Raw genomic sequence first — 22,462 nt, forward strand, 5'->3', positions numbered from 1 at the left:
GTTTTCTGTTTTGTGCACAACTGTCACAGCTGGAATTTGTTTAGAATGGGTGGAATATGTGTGTATATGTGTATATATGTTTAGAGAGCAAAAATGTTTCATTCTTACTTTCAGTTGTCTATGCTAACACACACTTTAATCACCAGTAAAATTTTTTTGTCGTGGCAGGTAATTCTAAAACCTGGATGTAATTATGTTTTTCCTATAGATTTTCAGTTATGTGAGAGGTCCAGGACTTTACTAACAAATGTAGCAAGGGCCATAGGGGATTTTGGAAGTTAGCTATGTGGGATACAAGTGTATCCACCTGACAGATGTGCTCTCTTTTAACTGCAGGTCCAGAGACAGCAGCTGAGAGTTTTCTTCATTTGAAGGGTTTTGGTGGGTTTGGACTGTTCATTACCACTCTCTCCCAGAGCCTTGTTTCTCACAGTGTTAGGATGAGAAGCATAGGGATTTTTTGTTTCCCATGTGCTGTTCTGCTTTGCTGTTCCATATGTACCACAGAAGCTACTTTTGTGGCTACACTGTGAAATGAATCAGGGAGCTTTTTCCTCTGCAGTTCCTTAAAGCTGTATCAGTTCCCTGATCCACTTTTCAGAGTTGCTTCATGCCATCAGCACAACTGATGAGACAGCACTTCCATTTTTGGAGGCAGTATAGAAGGTGAGGGGCGAAAATACCCAGCAGGTGTGTCCTCAGTACCAGGGAAAGACATTCCCAGCAACTGAGAACAGACCACCATCTTCCTTCCAATTTGTTTTTAAACAAAAAGAAGCTACTGTAGCCTTGACTGCATTTGGACTGCATCACTTCTATGTGATGTAGATAAAATATGATCTTGCAGTTATGAATGCTGCTGCACTGTACAGTTACTGTCATTAGAACCATTTTACTGCTGATGTCTTTTTTTTTCTTAGGCAGAAGCCAATGCACCCTAGTCAAAGTACACCTGATACTATCTAAATTATTACTTAGCAAAAGCAGCAATAAGCTTCGAAAACCATATGTTACAGTGGTTTGCTCTGATCTCTAAACCTCATATATTTGCAATTTGACTGGCTGAGGCTCTTTGAAACAAATAGCTCACAAATGAGTAATTTCGCTGCTGAATATATCAACCGATCTTTATTGCATCCCAAATGATGAAGTGTAATGGTTATACAAAGTGCTTCAATAAGCCATGGAGCAATTTCCAGCAGTGATATATATGCTGAAACCCACATTAAATTAATATTAGGTGAAGGAGTAAACCTGGAAATCTAAAATAACAATGGATTTCGCATAGGTTGTGTGAAGCTGTGAGAACCAGCTGCTAGTGACTTTGGCAGGAGTCCACAGATGTTCAGAGCTTTCAGTTTATTGTCTGCAAAAGTAGCTAGTAAGGAGGGTAACCCTTACACATTTCCAATGATTTTCCAATATTGGTTTAATTACACTGTGAGTAATAGAATTCTGGTTAGGAGCATGGCACAGGAAGTATCTTGACTTTTGTCTTTGGCCCTGACCTGAGCAGTGACTCAGTAATTCTGTTTTTCATGCCATTTACAATTGTACCTCCCGCCTTGGCATCTCTTCTCCAAACTACCTTAGGGTGGGAAGATCTTCATGACAGGAATTTGCATTTTGTGCTCTGTGTACCTAATGGGACCCTGGTTTCTGGCTGGCAGTCCTAGATAATTACCACAATCTGAATGTGTGCATGTCTGTATCAGGGTTAAATATATCTTTGTGAGTATACATTATGCATTGGATGTAAGAATAAACTTCTGTTTAAAATGTGTCCAAACACACACTGTGTATGTATCTTCAGAGATTAAGGTATGTGCTGCTGTGCATGCACAACCACAGAAGTATAAAGGGGAGAAAAAGAAAATCTCAAAACTAGTAGGAAATAATTTTTTCCGAGTTACCTAAAAAGAAGGTTGTCATACATGAGTTTATTTGATAGTTCTTTTAACACTGGTGCCAGTGTTTTACATGTAAAATATACAACTTGCAAAGAGCTTTTGATAAAGTGATCTTTAAAAATCATGCCTAAGCCTCTACAGCCATCATCTCTAGCATGATTAGACATTGCAGCTGAGCTGTGGAGTGTCCCTCGGAATTGAGGGCTGGGAAGAACAATCTCTGTATGTATGTATGCATGAACAGAAGCACCTTTTGAAGTACATGGTGTTAATAAAAACCCCCTGATTTTCAGCAACCACTTCTCTGATCAGAATATGAATTAGGCTACAGAGAATAGCCAAACAACAGAAGGCACAGTTGGGAAGAACTGTATTATTCTTATCATACCAATCATCAATTTCCTTCATCTTGCTAGTGGGAGAGACACATGAACTACTGCAGTGACAACCTAAATAAAAATGTGACAAGTAAGTAATGCTTTGGGGTGCATGTGCTGCGGAGGATTTGGCGTTGCAGTTTTAGAAAAATTAATAATGGGAAGAAATCCCCTCTTTTGAGGATTAATTACATTCTTCTGCCTGTGCACAAGTTTTAAATCCAATTTGCATAATTATTCCCACATGTAACCTGTTCTCCTAAATCAGAAAGCGTGAACCGATTTTCTGATTCTTGTAAAATAAAGAAACACATTAAAGAAATATCTGTTCTGCACCAAGATTCTGCTTGTAGAGATTTAAATGTTCTTTACGTTTTGTCATTGCATACTGAAATGCTTAGTGTACTTTTTGTGCCTTTTTGTGCTTGGTCTGTTCTCAGCTTTGGGCTTCTCCGTAGTTTCTCTTTCTAAGTGTTGTTACTCTTTAACAAGAGTATAGCTTTAGGAACGCTCAGGGTCTGTCTGATGGGAAAAAAATTAAAGGCTTTTGTCCCTCTTCTGAGTGTTGGACGAGAAAGTGGAGCCTTTTATTTCTGTTTCTCTCTCATCTTACCTATTGTACTCTAAAGTTTTAGCTTGCTACACTACCTTGATGTTTTATTATGAGTTTTGAACTTTAGAGGTTGTAATTTGTGTGAATTTAGTACTTAAGGGGGGGGGGGGGGGGTGTGATGAGGGGGCGTGTTGGTGGAAGTGAAGTTGGCTACTCTGGAAACTAAAAATCCTGGATTTTGCCAAGAGTCATAGACTCATATAATCCTTAGAGTTGGAGAATACCTCTTAGATCACCAAATCCACTGTTATGCTATCAGCACCATATTCACCACTAAGCCATACCCCCAGGTGCCACATGCACTCACGTTTTGAATACTTCCAGGGACAGTGATTTCACCAGTTCCCTGGGCAGCCTCTTCTATTGTCACTTGGGCAGTTTTCCCAAGACAAGAAGGAAACCCAGCTATATCAGTGGTACTGGAAGTCATAAGAATATTTCAAAACCACCGGTTACCTGCCTGGGTAAATTTCTGCACTTGGTGAGATGGTACAATTAGCTCTGGGAGGGGTAGAAAAATAATTCCTTTGCAGAATGGCAATGTCGAGGGGCGTTATGTGAAGTTATAGCCAAGAAATATGAAGTGTCATTGCTGTTGTATTGGAAATCTCTATGTTTTTTAGGAAGGAGAGAGGAAAAAGAAGTATAGGTTGTTAGGTGGCAAGAAGGACTTTTTCAGGTGTTGCATGTGCCTGTAAGATTCACAATGCCAGCTTATTTTGGTGTAAGTCACATTCAAGTGTTCTGGAGATTCTGCAATTTAAAGAGTAACTCCCTGGAATGGTGCAATTAATGAGCAGAAAAGGAAATACAATCAACAGTGTTTTATATGAAGTTTTTCATCTAAGCCAAAATAAAATACTGGGTGCACTTTGTTTCCATTGTTATGCTATGTATTTGGAAGAAATACATCTTCATATTGCTGCAGACTCTTTCCAAATACTTGCATTGTTTATTTAGATATAACTCTTTTATATGAATTGTTGATGGGTACAGTATTTTACTCCACTGAACTATTTATCTCAGCATTATTATTAAGCATAATGAGAAAAAATATACAAACCAAACCATCAGAAAAGAGGAAACCTGTCTTCTGAAAATGGCAAACAGTAAATGCCTGCAGCAACCAAAGCCTTCTGCAGGAATTGCAGGTGCTCAGCACTGCTGAAGAGAAAATTCTTAGTATCTTCTGAGAAGTTGGGTTTCTGCTGACTTATACCAGCGTATTACTGCAGGCATGGCAGGTACTTTTAGAGAAGTTCTGGACATATCTTTTTAATGCATTGGCAATTTGTTTTCTGAGGTTTGTGTCTTCTTTTTTACCTTTGCCTGTGATTTTGCCTGTGGCATGGGATATTTGGGTGGGGAGGACAGACAGAATATGGACAGCCTGTGCAAAAGGCAGTCATAGATGTTAATTACTAGGTTTGGTGTGCGAATCCACTTTACCATTCTGGTCATTCCAAATCACTGGATTCCTTTCCCAGCAGAGAAGCTTGCTTGTTAACTATCAAAGAAATATCACAACATAGTAAGGATTGTCCCATCAGTTCCACTTGGTGTCACATCAGTTCTGTGGTAACAACTGCTCAAATGGAAAAGCGGTAACAGAAAAAGCATTTCTCGGTTTTTAGTTCTTTTGCAGTGATATATCTGTGGTTGAAATGGGGGAAGATGAGCACTGTGAAACCAACTAGCTTGGTAGGCCATCAGCTAGGGGGCTGGGAAAGAAGCATGAGGAAAATGCATTTTTTTCCACAGTGGACATTGAACTGCTGAAGGAAAATGTCTGGATAATCGCTTCTTCACCCTGATACTTTCAAAAGGGGTTTATAAGGAGCTGTGGTGTGGGAGTGAGTATTAGAGAGCCATCCCTTTTGGTGATTCTCCCTGTGAGTCCTACTTTGTTCTATGGAAATGAGATGTCATTTTTGCCTCATTAAACATGGAGCATGGAGTCCATCGTTGGTATTTAGGAATAATTTATACTTATCCTTTGGTAGTTTTTATAATCAGATCACAAGAAGCAAGGCATATCCAAATGGCCAAGGGAAAAGGTGTCTGGGAATATCTCTGCTGTGTACACTGTAACATCCTTGCTTTCAAAAGCATTAGTTCAATACTTTTGTCTTCTTTAAATCTATCTTGACTTTTTTTTCAATTCCTTACTAATCATTTAGAATCGTAACCCTTTTAGTGGAAATACAAGTGCTCTTTTGTGTCTGAAAATCTTCTCAAAAGCCATGCCTTATTTCTCAGCTTTCTGACCACAGGTGGTATAAAATGCATGTTTGCACTCAGAGGAGTATATTGTGACTTTAAACTTGATGCATTTTTCATTACAAATTTAAATAAGCTTGATTTTATTTTAAAGTTACTTCATTTTAATGAAATGTTGTAAGAATACAGCGTGCCTTTCCAGTGGGGCCGCAGAGGTTTAGTAATCAGCATTACTTTTGGGTGAATATGTGTAAAGGCAAGCATTCTACTCATTCATTCTGCCACAGCACCACCCCTCTTGTGCATTCTTCCTGCTGCTTGGAAAAGGTGGAGCTTATCAACAAAGTTTAATCTCTTTACTGGCTTTTTGTCATCTTAATTTTTTCAGTGTCATATTAGATATTGACTTTCCTTTGTCAGGCAGGTTCCTCTATATGAGCTGTAACTTTTAGCATGCAAGAAAGGTTGCACTTGTTTCTGTCCATGTGCACATGTGTGTGCATTCATTTTGTGTCTTAAGGGAGTTTACCTGATCAAAGGTGCTTGACAAGCATTGAAGAAGGTGACTAAGTAGGATGATATGGAGAGCTACCTGGTGACTGCTTAGGCAGAATTTAAGAAATTAAACCCTTTTTACTTTGCATCTTCAGGGAACCTGGAATGGGGCTCAAGAAAGAAATTGTTATCTCCAACCAGACCTCATAGGGCATACTTTAAGTGGGAAGGGGACAGAGCTCTCATGGTGACATGCACAGCAGAGAGGGATCTGGTCCACAGGTTTGTGTCATCTCACACTGAAGGCTGAGACTTAGCTAGGAAGTTAAGTCTGTGGCCCCAGGGCACTTACCTATTCAACCTGGATGCAGAATGTCAGAACCACAGGATGGGTCAGGTTGGAAGGCACCACAGTACGTCGTCTGGTCCAACCTCTCTGCTCAAATAATGTCATCCCAGAGCACATGGGACAGGATTGCATCCAGATCGTTCTTGAATATCTCCATGTACAAAGAAAACTTCCTCCACTCAGAATGGTCCATGTACAAGCAGAGTGCCTGAAATCCATAGAGCACTTGATGTTCCCATGAACATATGGTGTTCCCTGTACCTGTATGTGAGCTTTTCAAAGTGAAAACTCTGTTGGGGTGAGCAGATTGGTGTCTAAAAAGGGCTGTTCATACTTCTGTGTTCATTCACCGAAAAACTCAGAGCATCAGTGGAGGCTAACACACTTCTGCCACTCCCTGCAGGGGGACAGAGCGGTGCATTGATCCCAGACTAGTCTGTTTGCTTTGGTTTTAAGAACTTAATCCCAGAACGTATTTTATACCTGCTTTTCAGACTTTATGGTAGTTGTCCGTTGAAATTTACATTTCCTCTTTTGAGGATATGTGTGTGTATTTAAACACAAAAATGTGTATATGTGTGCGTATGCATGTATGAATATATAGAATTTACTCTATATAACTGAGGAAAAAATCAATTTGGTAGGGAGGGTAGAAAACTTCTAATAATGAGGAATATTGTGACTGAATTTTAAGCCATGGCAACCAAGAAATTCAAAGTTATGTTCCCTGCAGCAACTGTAATTTGTTTACACTGGTCATAAATACTGAAATGTAAATCTAGAAGCATACACACTAATGCAGAAAACTTCATTATGTGCATGGGGGTTAAGTTACTGCTGTAAATTTGCAAATTTGAATTTCATGCCTGTTACGTGTTTAAATTTCCTATGATAACACTGAATTAATGTAGTTTCACCATGGAATATATTAAGAAAGGCTCAGTTATTACAGGACTGTAGTTTTCATTTTGATGAGAATATGATGTTGCATTAAAACTGTATAGTTTATGTAGATATTTCTCCAAAACATGGGCAATGCAGGACTGTTAAAGCTTAGCAGCCATGATGCTGCCAAGTCTCATATTTTTCTGACTTAGACTGGTGATGGCAGTAAAGCATGGCTGACTTTTTAATAGCCTAGCTGCTGTGGAATTGCTAACCCAGTTTCTGGTACGTGTTGTCGTTAACCTTGCATTTGTGTCACCACTGTCAAAATACAAGTACAGCTTTTTCTTCTGCTGTATTTGTCACTTGTTTGTTTTGTCCCATCTGCAGCTGGTAGCAGGGAAGGAATGGAGTGAGCAGCCACAGCACAAAACTTCTCCTGTCCCCTTGCCATGTTGCACCCATGGTTAATGCATCTGGGGAAAAGTGGCCTTTTTTCCTAATGACAAATATTTGTGTAATGTGCTGGTGTCCAGCCTGTTTTTTGGGACTCTGGGCTAAAGACACTTCATGGCTTTGTGTGGGTTATTCACTGGCACTGGCTATGCATTATTGCTAGCTGTTTTTACTGTGGCTTGGGAGGTTCTGCCCTCAGAGGGGGTTTTTCTCCGTTACAGCTGTGAGGTATCTGGATCCAGCCTAGGTGATGATCCTTTGCCATGTGTGGATGAACAGATACCATTCTTACGGTGAGAACTTGATTCCTGCTGCCAAAGCATCCAGAGTAGTGCCCTGGTATGGCAACATACACAGAGCCCAAGTATTTGCTATTTTATGCTGACAAATGAATTCTGGTGGATCCTGTTGCTGCTTACGACAGCTGTCCCCCAATGACTTGAGCTGCTGCAATTCTTCATCCAGCACATATTAACATAAAGCAATGAGAGGGGCAATTTTCAGCTGGCTGCAGCAGGCTGTGAACTGCAGTAGTGAAGGAACAGGCACATATTTGTTTTATCAACTGCTGCAGGGGCAGTAATCTCAGACAGAAAGACAGAGCAGAGAGGTGGATATGAGGAATGCCCTAAACTATCACTAACCCATATGAAAGAGTAACAGCCCTATGTTTTTAGTGGTGCACTCCTCAGGTACATCTAGGCATAGGCAAGGCAGGCTGGCAGAGCAGCAGGTTATAGCACTGGTGTCTAGCTACTCATTTCTGTACTAAAATTAGCATCCTGAGAGGGAAAACCTTGCAATTTTATGAAGTACTTGGCTGATTTATTAGCCAGAGAAAGAACTTTGACTAATCACTAATAAACATATATCATTGAGGGTGGATCACCATAAACTTCCATTTTATTAGTTTAAATAATATAGTAATTCAGAACTCCTAAATGCTTTCACCTTGGGTGATTAAAAAATGTGATGTCATTATTTGCAGTATTTTCTACAAGATGGGTTCAGTGGAGTCCTATAGAAAGTGTAATTTTGGGGAAAGCATTCGTTTTCTGAGGCAGTTGAAAAATTTCAATGATAGTATGCTGAAGTGTTTGAAACAGAAAGTAAACAAAACATTTAAAGTAGCACTGTGGTGGCGAAGATCTGATGGAACCAAAAAAATGTCTGTGCATCAGCAGTGCTTACTGACAACCTTGGCCAGTGCCCTGCAGCAACACTCTGCAGGTAGGATTGGTTCTACCAACTCCTAAACTTCTTTTCAGTTCCTCAGAAACCTAAGGAGGTGATCAGGGAGTGGAAGCAGGAACAGCAGGGCTTCCAGGCTTGGGTAGTGTGCTAGGGTTCAGCCAACATACAGCCTGCAGAGCCAGATATGTCCTGGTAGCTTCTCCAAGCGCTGTGATGCAGGACTCCTAAGCCATGAAGAGGAATGTAGCTGGAAGTGGTAGCTGGAGATGACAGCAGAGCAGAAGATTTAGTGGGAAGAACACATTTCTCTCAAGGGGAGCCTTTGAAATGTCTGTAAATTCTTGAGGAAAAGGCCTCCAGGGTTGGCATTTGCCTTGAACTGGAAAAAGGATCAAAGTGAGTGGACTTTAGACCACTCTGCTGTTAAAGAGCAGGAGAGTTTAGGCAGGTTTAAGGAATGACAAAGCAGTCTGTTGGACCAAAGTATGTATTTGCTGGAGTGCCTGAATACAAATTTTGGAGCTTCATTTTGGCTTGCCAATTGGAGACTCTTTAGTAGCCTGTTCCCATTTTAGGTGTAGCTAATAAACTATTATGTGACTCATGTAGCTCTACAACAAACAGATCGATACATTTGAGAACTAGGAATTTTATCCTTATACTAACTTTAGTGTTGATATAAGACTTACTGCAATGATATTGACTGAAGCCAGGTGGTGAAGGGACAATATAATATGGGATTATTGCCTTGCCTTTTACCATAAAAGATTTTTCTGTATTACAAGGTTCTGAGAAAAGGTTAGTAGCTAATAATAAAAAGTTATGCTTATGTTATGTTTTAAGCATTTGTTCTTTCAGTCTTTGTAACACATGCAAGCATACACACAAAAATTCTGTATGCATGCTGGTGACACTGAAGAAAAAAAAGCTGGACACACAAGAAATTATTTCCCTGCTTCCCATGGGCAGGCCATCTCTAGGGGAGCAGGGCCTCATCACATGTAATGGCTACCTGGGAAAACAAGCACCATCACTCCACGTATCCCCCCCTTCCCTCTTCTCCTTCCCACTTTATATACTGAGCAGGATGTCATTTGGTCACTTGGGGTCAGCTGTTCCAGCTATGTCTCCTCCCAAATTGCCCAGCTTTCTTGCCACTGTGGCAATATGGAAAGCAGAAGAGGCTTTGGCTCTGTGCAAATACTGCCCAGCAATAACAAAAGCATCTCTATGTTACCAACCCTGTGTTCAGCACAAATCCAAAACACAGCCCCACACTGGTCACTGTGAAGATAATTAATTCTTGCCAAAACCAGCACAAAACATTTCTGAGTTACCTGAACATGTAATTATTTTTCTTTATTGTCCTTGTACCTGTGTGGATGAAAGTAGGTGCCTCATCATGCTAAGGCTCATGAGCCACATCTTCTGGCTGAATGATTAAATGTCTTGAGCTGTGAGTTTTGTATTAGTCCCGCCAGGCGTTGAAGCATGTTCAGTATATTCCTGAACTAAGGCAGTGGTAAATAAAGTGGTAGATAGGAATGAGGTGAGAGTACAGGGATCTACTACAGGATTATAACTTTATTTACACTAACACATTTATCAGGTTGTTGTCCGAGGAGCATCTCCAGCATTTGCAGCTGCAACTTTTGAATAGCAGAGACATTTGCATTTCATTCATTAGTGTTTTATCAAAAGCTCTTTTGCAATGGATTTGGTGTGCAAGTTTTATTTTTTTAATTTGATGTACAGGATATGAATTCATTTGACAAGTTTATTCCTTTAAGAAGTTCAATAATCATTAGCGATTCAAAATTTTATTTGCTGGGGGGGATTATTAATTTAAAACTTGCACTGTATTCCTTATCAGATATTTATTGACTAGTTTACACTCTACAGAACAGTATTTGTGTAAATCAGAATGCTGTAAACTTGCCTTATTAACGGGTTTATTGCTTTAGCAGGTACTCACTTACATTTCCACTGCTCCATCATAAAACATTCCCAACCATGGAATACATTTTTGAGTGAGATATTACATTGTATAGACCAAGGTGTACGCATGGGATCTCTTGTACATATAAACAAAATAATAAAATAGATGTTCTCCTGCAGACTCCAACAGTCTTGTGCAAAAGTACTTTTTCCAACTGCAGGGAATTAATGCAAGGCAGAAGTAGGATACTATATAACCTAGAGGTCATGAAAGAAGAATGTTACCATTTTCTGTTCTTCAAAGGGAGAAACATCTCACCAAAGGTGAGATCTGAAACCCACAGAGTCCTGGGAAATTTCATCCAAACTGAAAAGTTAATTGTCTGGTTTAATTTCTCTTTCTCTTCCTGTTTTTGCAAATAACAGGTTACACTGTCTGCCCACTTTATGCGTGCAGCTAAGGTGCCCCTTTGTGTTTAAAAGCCTGTTGTAGTACTTGTGGAATAAATAATTTTGTTAACAGCCATATGTTTTTTGTTGTTGTAGATGTTTGGATGTCTATAAAAACCACTGGAAAGTGAGCTGATCCCTCTTTTTAAGCCAAAGTGTGTTTCTTATTATAACATTTAAACAAGAAGGTGCCTATTTATAGGCTTTGTTAAAATTTGACAGTAAAAATAATAAACGTGTTGTGTAATATAAGAATCCTATAAAATTCATATAAATTTTATATCTGAATGTGATAAAAAGTTTTGAATCTGCAAAAAGTCTGAAACATGGTTTTAAAAAGTGAAGTTCTACCCAGTGAAAAACCACCTTACATTGTCTCTTCCCTCTAAACAGCTCTGTTGCAAAAGTGTGTTCAGGGTCATAAACACTGATTTTAGCAAACAAAACAAGTTTTTTCTTCTGAATGAATAAATCAAAGTTATTATGAGGGGATCTTTAAAAGACATTTCCTAGTAAAAAATCTTCTGTCTCAGTTGTTTATGAGGTCAGTTTGCACTTCAAAGAGCATTTCAAAAAGCCTCTAAACTGTGTTCTTTGTGTATTACGTAAGTTCAGAACAGTTGTAGATATAGTTACCAAGTTCAAGCACGTATAAAGGTATGTTTTTTAATGTCTTTTAGCCACTCAGCAGATATCCGCCTTTGATCAATGACATCTCCTTTTGGCTGCCTTCTGAGACATACTCTCAGAATGATTTCTATGATTTGGTTCGAACCATTGGTGGAGACTTGATAGAAAAGGTTGTCCTGCTGGATGAATTTGCCCATCCAAGGTAAGTAAAAATTTAAACATCTTTTTCCTGTGGTCACAGTATAAATATTTTGTGAGTATTTTAGTTCTGTATACCAAGAAGTTCTTGATTCTTACAGTATTTGTACATTTCATTTTTTAGCTCCAAAACCTTCCTGCAGCAAAAAAAACCCCACAACTTTTTTACTTAAAAGAAATACTACCTATTTTTCAGTTTTCCACTAATACTGAGCTCCTAGTATTCAGACTACCTCAGTGCTTTGTGCTCAGGTTTTGACTGCAACAGTGAACAGCTGCCTTCCTCAATGCATCTGGCAGTGCGTGACACTCCTGTCCATAGCTTGTCTGACATTCTAGCCCTGCTCTTCGCTAAGTGACTGATGTTTGTCTCCTTGTTCTCTTCCTTCCTTCTTCCAGTCCTGACACACTAGTAGACCTTTATTATAACATCATTGCTAATAATGGTTTCCTGCAGAATGCTATTGTTAGTGTTCAACTGGGAGGAAAAAAAACCCAAGACCTTGTTCATTTCTTTCTGACACTTTTTTATATGCTATTGAACAATCTCTCAGGTTTCAGAACACCATATGGGTATAGCAGCACTGACATGACCAGGGAGTACACAGGGTATTTGTCCAACTGGTAATAACAGTTGCCTCATAACCAGACAAGTGTCAGCTATTACATATGTACTGGTTTTCAATTTGCTGTTTCCAAATCAAGAAGTAGAGAAGCTGCTGTCTATCTAGCTTTCTAAAACAGAGGTTTGAAATAATTTGTCTTGAGACTTTTTCAAGTGGTGTAGGAGGGCAGATAGTAAACCTTTTTTGAAGATGACAGGAAAATGCTTCATGTTGTTCTCCAACACCTATAGATTTTTTATTTTCTTCTTTCTACATCCAGGTATTCAACCTGTTGTTCTTTTGAATTTACAGGCCAGATGAATAGATTGTTCTGTGGCCTGGTTTTCATGGTGTTTCAGTAGATTTTTATTTTTTGAGGATTTTTTTCCTTTTTACCCTGTTTGTGTAGTGTTACATGAGACTGTTTGTGCTGTGTGAAGAAACAGAAATGGAAATTAAATTTGTGTGGGCATCTTAAAGCTTTGAGTCATTAATTTTTGAGTCTTTCTCACACGCAAATCATGCAAAATTATCTTAACCCTTTACTCAAGATGGTGTGTGCAGAAGAGGAATGCATGTTAGTATAAGATATTGAGTACTTTTCATTGTAAAGAACAGACTACATCTTTCAGGGAAAACGAGAACTTGCTAGTTTATTTCAGGTATGGATAACTTCTTATTGTCACTTGCAGTGCACCATAGTATCAGTTAGCACGAGTACATAGACACTGAAGGCTCTGCACACAGATCCTGCTGTCTTCTATCATGATGGTTCTGATACAGTGCAATCAATGTTTTTTTTGTAAAAACTTGGTTGTTGAACCCCTTTCTGGAACTGGTTCTTCCATTCATTCATGCTCAAAGTTTATTGCATGTGTAACACCTCTGTGCTCATTGCCACTTTTTGTCTACATTCTCCTCAATGATACCAAACCAGCAATTATCTTCATTGTTACATCATCTCTTAGGGGAAAATCCTATGTGTAGCACAAGCAGCTCTTGCAAGTCTGGAAGTTTGGAGAGATCTTGTTCCCTGCTTCCTCAAACAGTGGCAGTATTATTCTGTGATTACTCTTGGCATCTTACGGGAGAAATCCACATAGGCTGTGACAGCCTGCTAGCAGCACTGCATCAGTCATGGCTCAACTCACAGGTCATGCTTCTCTTCTTTGCTGACAATATTGTCTTCCATACTCGTAGAGTGGTAGGGAGGTAGGGACAGGACTCGCTACTCTGGGTTTCTGCTATGTGTGTTTCCTCCTTTGGTATGCTTTGATGCATCCAGAACATATTCCAGGGATGACAGTTGTTCCTCCTCAAGGAACAAGTTGTTCCTCCTCTGGTTGCCTCTGTGACTTCTGCAAATAGACGGGAAGGTTGATTGCTCCCAGAGAATTGTCACACAGTGTTTAGGACCTTTACTAGTTTTGCTCTCTAAAACCACTTAAACCTCACTCAGCAGACATCCAAAAATGTTTTGACACTATAAGGAGGAAAAATTTCTCACCTTTATATCTGAGGAATTTGAGAGGTGACACTAATGGATTGTTGGTAAGTCATGTTGTAGTCTTCTTGGTTTTTTCCCCCTGCAACAACAGTGAAAGAAATCTTTTTGAATGTCCCATTAAAAATCAGTAATTCCAATGAGATTATCTACTGCATTAACAAGAAGTCATAAATGAGGACTAAAACATAATGGTTACTTTGCTCTTTCTTCTTAGAATGGGATGTGTGCAGATATTTGACTTTTGAGAACTGATGATGTAAGCCACATAAGTAATTTTGTTTGATTTTTAAAGGCCTTGGAAGACTGACGTTTTGAAAAGAGTTTTCTATTTAGTCTTAATTCCTAGATAATCATCTTGTTATGGGAATGATACAGTGGCTTTTTTAATTCAGTCTCACAGAAAAGCCTCTGGGCACAGAAATTAACATAAGAGATCCTCAGCGTTGCTATGGATCTGTATGTTACAGATCTAGGTACTTGTAATCATTATCTTGAATTTTTAGTGAATCTATTGTGGAGGATGGGAGTAAAGTGTCTAGGATTGGAAAAGCTGCAGTGCTGCTGTTTTGAATGTTAGTTACCTACAAGCAGCTTAATAAGTTTATGCTTGTAGTTAATCACATCTAGAATTTAAAATTCAGATTTTTTTTTAAAAAACACCAATTTCATGAGGAATTAGGACATTTGGTAGTCTTATTTTCCTTCTTAAGCTACTTTTCTTAGTTATAGGACTATAAAGATCTGAAAATAGAAAATATACAAATAAAACTAATTTATAACACAAAAACGAGCTCTTTAAATTAAGATCCTTTATAGAGGCTCTCTGTGTAATACTGTGTAGTTGCCTTTTCTGTGGTTCAGAAACCTTTCAGGATTTCACTGGGCTTTGGACTGATACCCATTCTCCAGTACATTGCAGTTATGGTGTGAAAATGTATTTCACTACAGGTAAAAGGAGAGTGGGGGCAGGAAAAAGCATGGCACAAGTAATCATTTAAGCAAAGGAAGAGATGCCTGAAACCAAGTAAATCTTGATTATAAGCTTTGTAAGGTAATAATATTGAGACAACTTTTAGGGAAGCACAGGCAATTTAAAGATACAGCAAAAAGGAGTCTCATTGCTGAAAAGCACAAATTTAGGAGAATGCCAAGTTTCTGTGCCGGAATAATTAAGAACTGTTCCAGCCTAAAAGTGTCTTAGGTAAACTTAACTGAGCAAAATCAAAACACAACCTTGAGGTAAACTGAGTAATGTGTGATGTGTCACACAGCCAGGTTTTAACTTCATCCAAGATGAATAATGCAAAACATGGCTGTTACACACCTGTTACTCAGGTATATAAAGAATCAGCCAGCATATGTGAGGGAAAAGTTGTGACTTTTCTAAGTGCCAAGGAAACTGAGTGAAGCTGTGGTGGTTTTGGCAAGAACAGGAGCAGGCCATCTGTAAGACAAGCAGAGGAGAAGTGTGTCTTTGCAGTGAGCAAAACATTTTCCACAGTCCATCCTGTGTATTGCAGCTATTTTTGCTTGTTGCATTAGCTTCAAACAGTTAGACTTCCATACATTTGGATGGTGGAATATATTTGTCCATGCATGATGTGTGAAGTGAGTTCACTGTGACTTGCCTGGAGTTGTCAGATGCTGCATGAGCTGTGTAACCAGACACTGGAAAGCAGTGGCACTGTTTTTGCTACCTGACTGAAATATTTCTTTCAAATCCTTGGAGATCTTTAAGGACCTTTAAGTGTTGCTGTGCAAATACATGATGAGTGAGGATTTGTAGGTGACATTTTCCCCCCTGGAACATTTTGAGGAACAAACATTTGCAAAAAAAAAAAAAAAAAAAAGACTGTTTTGTACTATATTGATACTAAAGGAAGAAAAGAAATGGGTGGTTCCCTTACTTTTTGCAATGGGTGTTTTATCCTCCATATCTTTAAGTTTAGGCCGTTTACTACTCAACTTGTCTAAGCTGTCTAATCAATGTGAATGACCCTCAGAAATTAAATCAGAAGATAATCTCTATTTCAGTGGTCAAGACTTCTCCAGTTTTGGATAGGAAACAGATGTCATGGGAAAAAAGAAAGGGTGGCTGAATGACAGTCAAAAGGTAGAAAGGTCTCTGCCTGCTATGAATAAGCAAATCAAAACTGCTGCCATGGAGAGAATCCCAGGAAGAAAGATTTACATTCCTTCATACAGTCTTATATTTTGGTAAGCACAGATAAGTACTGTGGCTGCACACATTTTTCAGGGAAAGTAGAATTTCAGGGATGTTAATTAAAGCGTATCTGGACAAAGTAATAGTGGGAGTATTGGTTAATCACACATGGTAGAATAAGTGATGGAAGTGGCACAAGACATTTGTGACCCACATTGTCCCCAGTGAAGAGGACAGAGAGGTAAGAGTCCAGGGATGAGTGCCTGTCCCCTACAATGCAGCACCAAAGACAGAATACAGAAATGCTGAGGTTGTTTATCTTTTCTTTGGGCAAGACCTGCAAATGTGTTTTTTAGCTTAGCATGCCACGTTTCTCTTGTATAAGGTATCTTGTGTAATCCCATCACATGTGACGGCCTCACATCTTCATTATGAAAATGTATTCTCTGCGTTTTGCTGTGAGATTGTTTTCCTTTCGGTCTTTCAAAGTTAGTTACTAACATTTCTGTTTTGTTAGAAAGATAAGGGAAGTAAGGAAAGATATGGCTCCACATCTTCCTTTGCAAGGAAGATACATAGATAGGCTGAAGAAGTTATACAAAATTGTGATCAAGACATGCACTGTGTCCTCAGTGGTACTTACGAGGTAAATTTTTAATCAGAGCAACTAAAAATATTCTGAAAAGGCAGAGTGGAGACAGTAAGGGGGAAAAATTGATTTGCTGCATTTTGACGGCTATGCTGTTAAAAATATAAGTGGGGAATAGGTAAGAAAGGATTTATTCTTGCCTTTGAGTCAATTACTTGCACACTTCTGGGGTGAGATTGGCACATTTGTCAAAGTCTGTTAAATGAAGTGAGAGGAAATGTATTGGCTGCTGTGAAGGAGGAAGGTAGGTGCACTGTGGCACCATCTTGAGAGACTTTGGGAGTACTCAGATGACCTGTGTCTCTTCTTTTCCAAACAGTAAAAGGAACAGATCTGGCAGCAAAGAGTCAGATCCTATTGACTTCTGTGTTGTGTCAATGTGTGCCCCTAGCTCTTTGTTTGTATACAGAAGATATAATGTAAGAACATCACTTTCCAGATGCCAGATTTTGAATTTTTCCTTATCTACATGGGGATAAAATCAAATACTTTTAGGTCTGTTTTATTCATTAAAGCTGGCTTGGTTTTGTCTTGCTTCTGGAATAAGTGAATTAAGCAGAATAATTCTTAAGTGCTGCTTGCTGCTGGTATTACGCAAATTAAAACAATCAAGTCAGTCCCCAAACACCTTGTTGTTCTTCAGCCCAAGCACTTTACAATTTGCTGAGGGATTCTTTGAGATTACCTTTTACTGCTGAACTGGCAAAATCCCAGCAGCAGCTTCACTGCAGAAAAAAAAATATCCCAGAAGCTGCTTTTGACAGGAGGTAGCAGAGGATTGGTTTTCAATTAATGAACAATGTTCTTCAGCTCTGAATTTTTTTCCCCTTCATTTGGTCACATGAATGTAAGACTATAATATTTTTTAAATAGATTAGCTGTTCATGGGAGGCTCTGTCAGAGGATTCTCGTTCACTTCTGAGCCTTTCTTCAGCAGTCACAGCAGAGCATAGCCACATAGTGGCTAGTTAAAACACCACAATAGTATCCCCAGTCCATCTTCTTCTCTCTTTTCCCTCTCTTGTCCCAAACAGGATCAATGTCACCTGTTTTTTCTTGAGAATAAGAACCTTTTCTGTCCTTCCTGCTGCAGTCATGCTGATGGCAAGGTTGTGTACATGCGTTGAAGCAATGCCAAGCACCAATACAGGCTGGGCAGAGAATGGCTTGGGAGCAGCCTTGTGGAGAAAGATTTTGGGTGTTGGTTGATGAGAAGCTCCACATGACATGGCACATGCACTTGCAGCCCAGAAAGCCAATTGTATCCTGGGCTGCATCCAAAGCAGCATGGCCAGCAGGGAGGATGGGAATTCTGCTCCTCTATTATGCCCATGTGAGACCCCACCTGGAGTGCTGCATCCAGCTCTCTAGCATAAGAAAGACATGGATCTGTTGAAGCAAGTCCAGAGCAGGGCCACAAAGATGTTCAGAGGGCTGGAGCACCTCTCCTACCAAGACAGGCTGAGAGGGTTGGGGTTGTTCAGCCTGGAGAAATGAAGACCCTGGAAGACCTTAGACCACCTTTCAACACCTAAAGGGGGCCTGCAGGAGAGATGGAGAGGGACTTCCTGTAGTGACAGGACAAGGGGGAATGGCTTTAAAGTGAGAGAGGCTAGGTTTAGATTAGAAAGAAATTCTTTGCTGTGCGGGTGGTGAGGCACTGGAACAGGTTGCCCAGAGAAGTTGTGAATGCCCTGTTCTGAGAGATTGGACTGTTAATAGTTAATGACTCCAACAATGACCATTTTGCCCAGGTGCTGAGGGGGTGTATATACCCATCACCAGAGGCTACAGCTGGGTGTTGAACCAGATAAAGCAAGAGGCTGATATGAGGCAAATCCTTGGAAGCAGGATAATGTTTTTTATCATGCCAAAGTTCTTATGCAAGTGGCTCAGCTGTGAAAAAACCCTTCTGGAGTAGTATCAGGACATTCACATGTAGCTTGAAGATATTCAATCCTGCTGATGTGCCATAATTGCTGTAAAGTCATAGAAGGTGTCATAAACCATCAAACACTCCTGAAGTGTTCCCTGATCCAAAATATGGCATCATCCAGTGTAAAACTCCCCACTCCAGGGGAGGTACCTGGGTGTTCCCACCTGAACCTGAGAGGAATATAAAGTCACTGGACTCTGTTTGGTGGGTTTCCCCACCTCTGGTGGAGGTGACCATCCCCACTGAGAAGATCAGAAGAAGAGAACCAATGGGATGCCATCAGCATCCACAGTGGGGATATTTTTTTTGATTGTTAATCTCTTTCTCCCCCCTCTACCTTCCTCTTTCCTATTTATTTGCATCTCCCTCACATTACCGGTAAATAAAAATCTGTACTATTGACTACAGCATATGGTGGTGTTTGCTCTTTAATTCAGGCAGAAGCATCTCTCTGATCATTTTAATGACCATATCTTAATACCATTCCTGGAAATATTCAAGCCCAGGTTGTATGGGGCTTTGAGCAACCTGGTCTAGTGGAAGGAGTCCCTGCCCATGGCAGGTGGTTGGGAATTAGATAATATTTAAGGTTCCTTCCAACCCAAACCATTTCATTATAATTTTATGATTCTTTTGCCTTGTGAGTTTCAGCTTAGGAGACGTGTGTGTAGTAGAGTTTGGACACGTTTCACTCCTGGTTTATGTGTGTATCACGCATTCCCTGTGCCCCAGACTGACCCAACAGGCAGTGCTGTTTGCTTGATTCACAGTCAGTGACCCCAGGTACTCTTCAGGCTCTTCCTCTTCGCTGCCTTTTTTCCCTTAGAACAGCAGCTGTGTAGAAATAGCTGCTCCATTCTCACAGCAGTCCCTGCTTGGAGGTGGTTGGGGACTTTCTGGCCAAATTAATTTAGAGTAAACACTGGGCTGCTCAGAAAGAGGTGCTTTAGGAAGACATATGGGTTCTGTTCATGTCCCAGCAGAGCTGAGATAAGCTCTCAGGTGATAAGGTTTTCATCCCAACTGCCTAAAGGAAATTTAAAGGAGGCGGGAGTTGCGCTCCATGTCAGTAACTCCAAGGTAACCCTGCCATGCTGCTTGATACGTGGCTTCGGCAGATCTTTTACTCCCTGTTTTATAGCACTCATGATGCTTTGCTGTTCCCTGCCAGGACTGAGACTGTTGGAGTTTAGCTTTCCCAGATATCCTGCACAGTGACAAGGACATTTATGGAGCCCAGAGTACGCATCTGCAAGGGTTTGTTGTTTTGGGTATTCTCTTTTTTTGAGGAAACTGAACTGAAAAGCTTGTAATTCTTTCTTTTCCTCCCCAGCAAAAGCATTCGTGATTGAAACGAATATAGAGAATTAATTGAGTAAATACGCACATGTATTTGTTTAGAAAAAACTTTCAGATATTTTAGAAATTCCAAATTTCAAACGCCCTTGTTCCAGCTTTTTTGTAGTACAAAATAGGGTGAAGTCAGAGACAGGAAAAATGAGCATACACTTCAATAGCACAAGCTAGAAAGTATTGTTTGATATGGAAGCAGACCTTTTCAGTGCTATATTTGTTATCTGTATATGTGTAGACTTGGAATCTGTCTGCATACTTTTGTTAAGCACCCTTTTCAAAGGTTTTTAACTGCTTGGCCTTTAGAATTCCCGTGTGGATTCAGATACTTAATTCCTTTGGGTTGCTTTAAGAGTCGTGCAGATAGCACTTCCCTGTCCAAATCCAAGTGTCATGAAGAACTGTGAGAGGAATGGGAAGAGGAGCAGGGAAGTCTTTCCTGTAGAAAAAGAACACACTTGAACTGTTCTACAAAAACAAACAAACAAACAAAAAAACCACCCCAAAATTTCTTGCGTTATTCAAAAATCAGGTGAGTTCTGTGACTTATGTCTTTTTACACAGCTTGTGACTGCTAATTCAGGTCTCTGATGCCAGTGGTGTTTATTTGAAGACTGTCTAATTAGGAAAGAAAATAAACAAGAATAATCAGCTGACCATGATAGACAGATTCTACTTTCTTTGCTGTCCTCAGTGTTCAGAAAGGCACCGTGCAAATAGCTGTTCTTAATGGGTTCCTGTTGAAGTCTGAGGTTTCCTTCAAACCACTGTATTCAAATCAATTGTGGGGCAGACAGAGCTCTGCTGTAACATCCCTGGCTCTTCAGAATCTTCACCGAGAGAATTGTCTTTACTAGCTGAAAATAATTTACTATTAATGAGCGTCAGTAGGAGTCCCATTATTCTTTGGTGGGAGGCTGGTGGCTAACACACAGGCTTGTGGGAGGATTGGTATTCAAGAAAGGAAAAGGATGAAGCAACCACAGGCTCCCATTAGAGGGTGGGGGGAAACACAGCCTTGAAGTGTGATGTATCACTGGTGATATTCCATAGGAATTGTAATCAGCCTTCACAGGTAATGAGAAGACAGGAAAACTTAAGTACATGAGCAACACAGAAGACAAGCGTCAAGTCCCTTACGTGTTCAGGCAGATGCAGAGGATAGACTTGCTATATAGAAAAGGGATAGCTGGAATCACAATGAATCATTTCTAAGAGGCTGCTCAGCTGAAGAGCTTAACCTTTCTTCATCATGTCAACCTGAAGTCAGCCGTTCACCACCAGTTCTCAGATGCAGCCCAGAAATCTTTGCCACAATTCCCAGAGCACTTCACAGGATGTGTCACAGGAATTAGCACGGTGATTTATTGACAAGCAGTGGGACGGTGAAAAATGGCTAAAGGAGTCAGCTGCCACAGGATGCACAAGGGATAGCAATAGGCTCATGAGTGCTTCTGAGTTCAGAGAAATCCTAGTGAATTGCTGACCTTGTAGAACAGAGGTGGAGGCTACTTCTGTGCAGAACTGTTTTTCCTAGTCTGCAACTGTGAGCATACTAGAGTTTGAGAACCATTGTCATGGATGTATGTCAGAGAGGGAAAGCTTTTGTAATCTCATTTATTAGATGGTGAGTATTGTCCCTCTCTACTCACTGAAATAGTTTTCTCTGCCTGTGCTCTGACTCTCTGCTGCTGCCTGGGACGCTGATGTCTCTGCTATGCTGTCTGTCTGAGGGTGGGATTCCATACCCTTGCCCACTTGTCTTGGTCTCTTTCCCTGCCCCCGTTCGTTCTCCCACAGTAACAGTACAGTCTAGGAAGTCAAGGTGGAGCAGTCCTGTCAAGGCCGCCAGTGATGGATGACAGCACTGCAGGCTGAGAATCCCTGCAAAGGAATATGGGTGAGGGACAGAAATGTGTTCTGGCTGGGTGTCAGGTGTGTACCTGAAAGTGGTTTTTCTTTAATACAATTAGATGTATCCTTCATGCAACTTTTGTCCCTCTCCTCCTAAATGAATGTTAGTGTGCAAGTATGGTATGTTTGTTTTCTGCAGTGTCTGAGCAGTGTGGAGAAACAACACATCTGTAGCACATCCCAAGCTCTCTCAGATTCTCTGGAATTCTTGACTAGAGATCTGCAAGGGAAGGTGGAGATGGCTCTGTTCGCTCATGGCTTACAACAATCTTTGTACCTAGGCTGCCACAGCACACTTTCCTTGGGGTGATGAAGGACATCACTGTCCTCTGTGTGCTGTGAATTTCATGTGTGTGATGCCTGCACATGTTTGCACTCACCACAAGGCCTTTCTCAGAACTGTAGAGTGGGACAACAAGGTGGCCTGGCCCCTAATTCTTTGACTAGATTCAGCTAAACACACATTCTATGAAGCTGCCAGCATAGGAGATGGGAGGAAAACATCCTTATATGCTTCCTAGTACTGCATGGAAGAGTGATGGATACAGCACTAAATAATTAATCCTAGTTTTTATATTTTATGGATCCAGAACATATTTTTTGTAGGAAAAAATAAAGC

At 40.2% G+C, this 22,462-nt stretch overlaps 1 protein-coding gene across 5 annotated transcripts in view; it reads left to right on the forward strand.

The window, feature by feature from the left end:
- Window positions 1–22,462, forward strand: part of FARS2 (phenylalanyl-tRNA synthetase 2, mitochondrial) — a 236,713-nt gene that overhangs the window by 148,563 nt on the left and 65,688 nt on the right. For 4 of the 5 annotated variants that reach the window (XR_010721854.1, XM_066187614.1, XM_066187595.1 and 1 more), the window contains exon 7: window positions 11,568–11,719. The exons of the other annotated variant lie outside the window; for it this stretch is intronic. Coding sequence is in view for 3 of the 4 variants with exons in the window: in XM_066187614.1 (XP_066043711.1) it covers window positions 11,568–11,719 (152 nt within the window). In the remaining variant the exon portion in view is untranslated. The remainder of the gene's footprint in view (window positions 1–11,567; window positions 11,720–22,462) is intronic. 5 annotated transcript variants of the gene reach the window in all.

Source organism: Chamaea fasciata, unplaced genomic scaffold (assembly GCF_029207755.1).
Source record: "Chamaea fasciata isolate MVZ Bird 193981 ecotype frontalis unplaced genomic scaffold, bChaFas1.0.hap1 SCAF_1, whole genome shotgun sequence".
Taxonomy (NCBI): domain Eukaryota; kingdom Metazoa; phylum Chordata; class Aves; order Passeriformes; family Sylviidae; genus Chamaea; species Chamaea fasciata.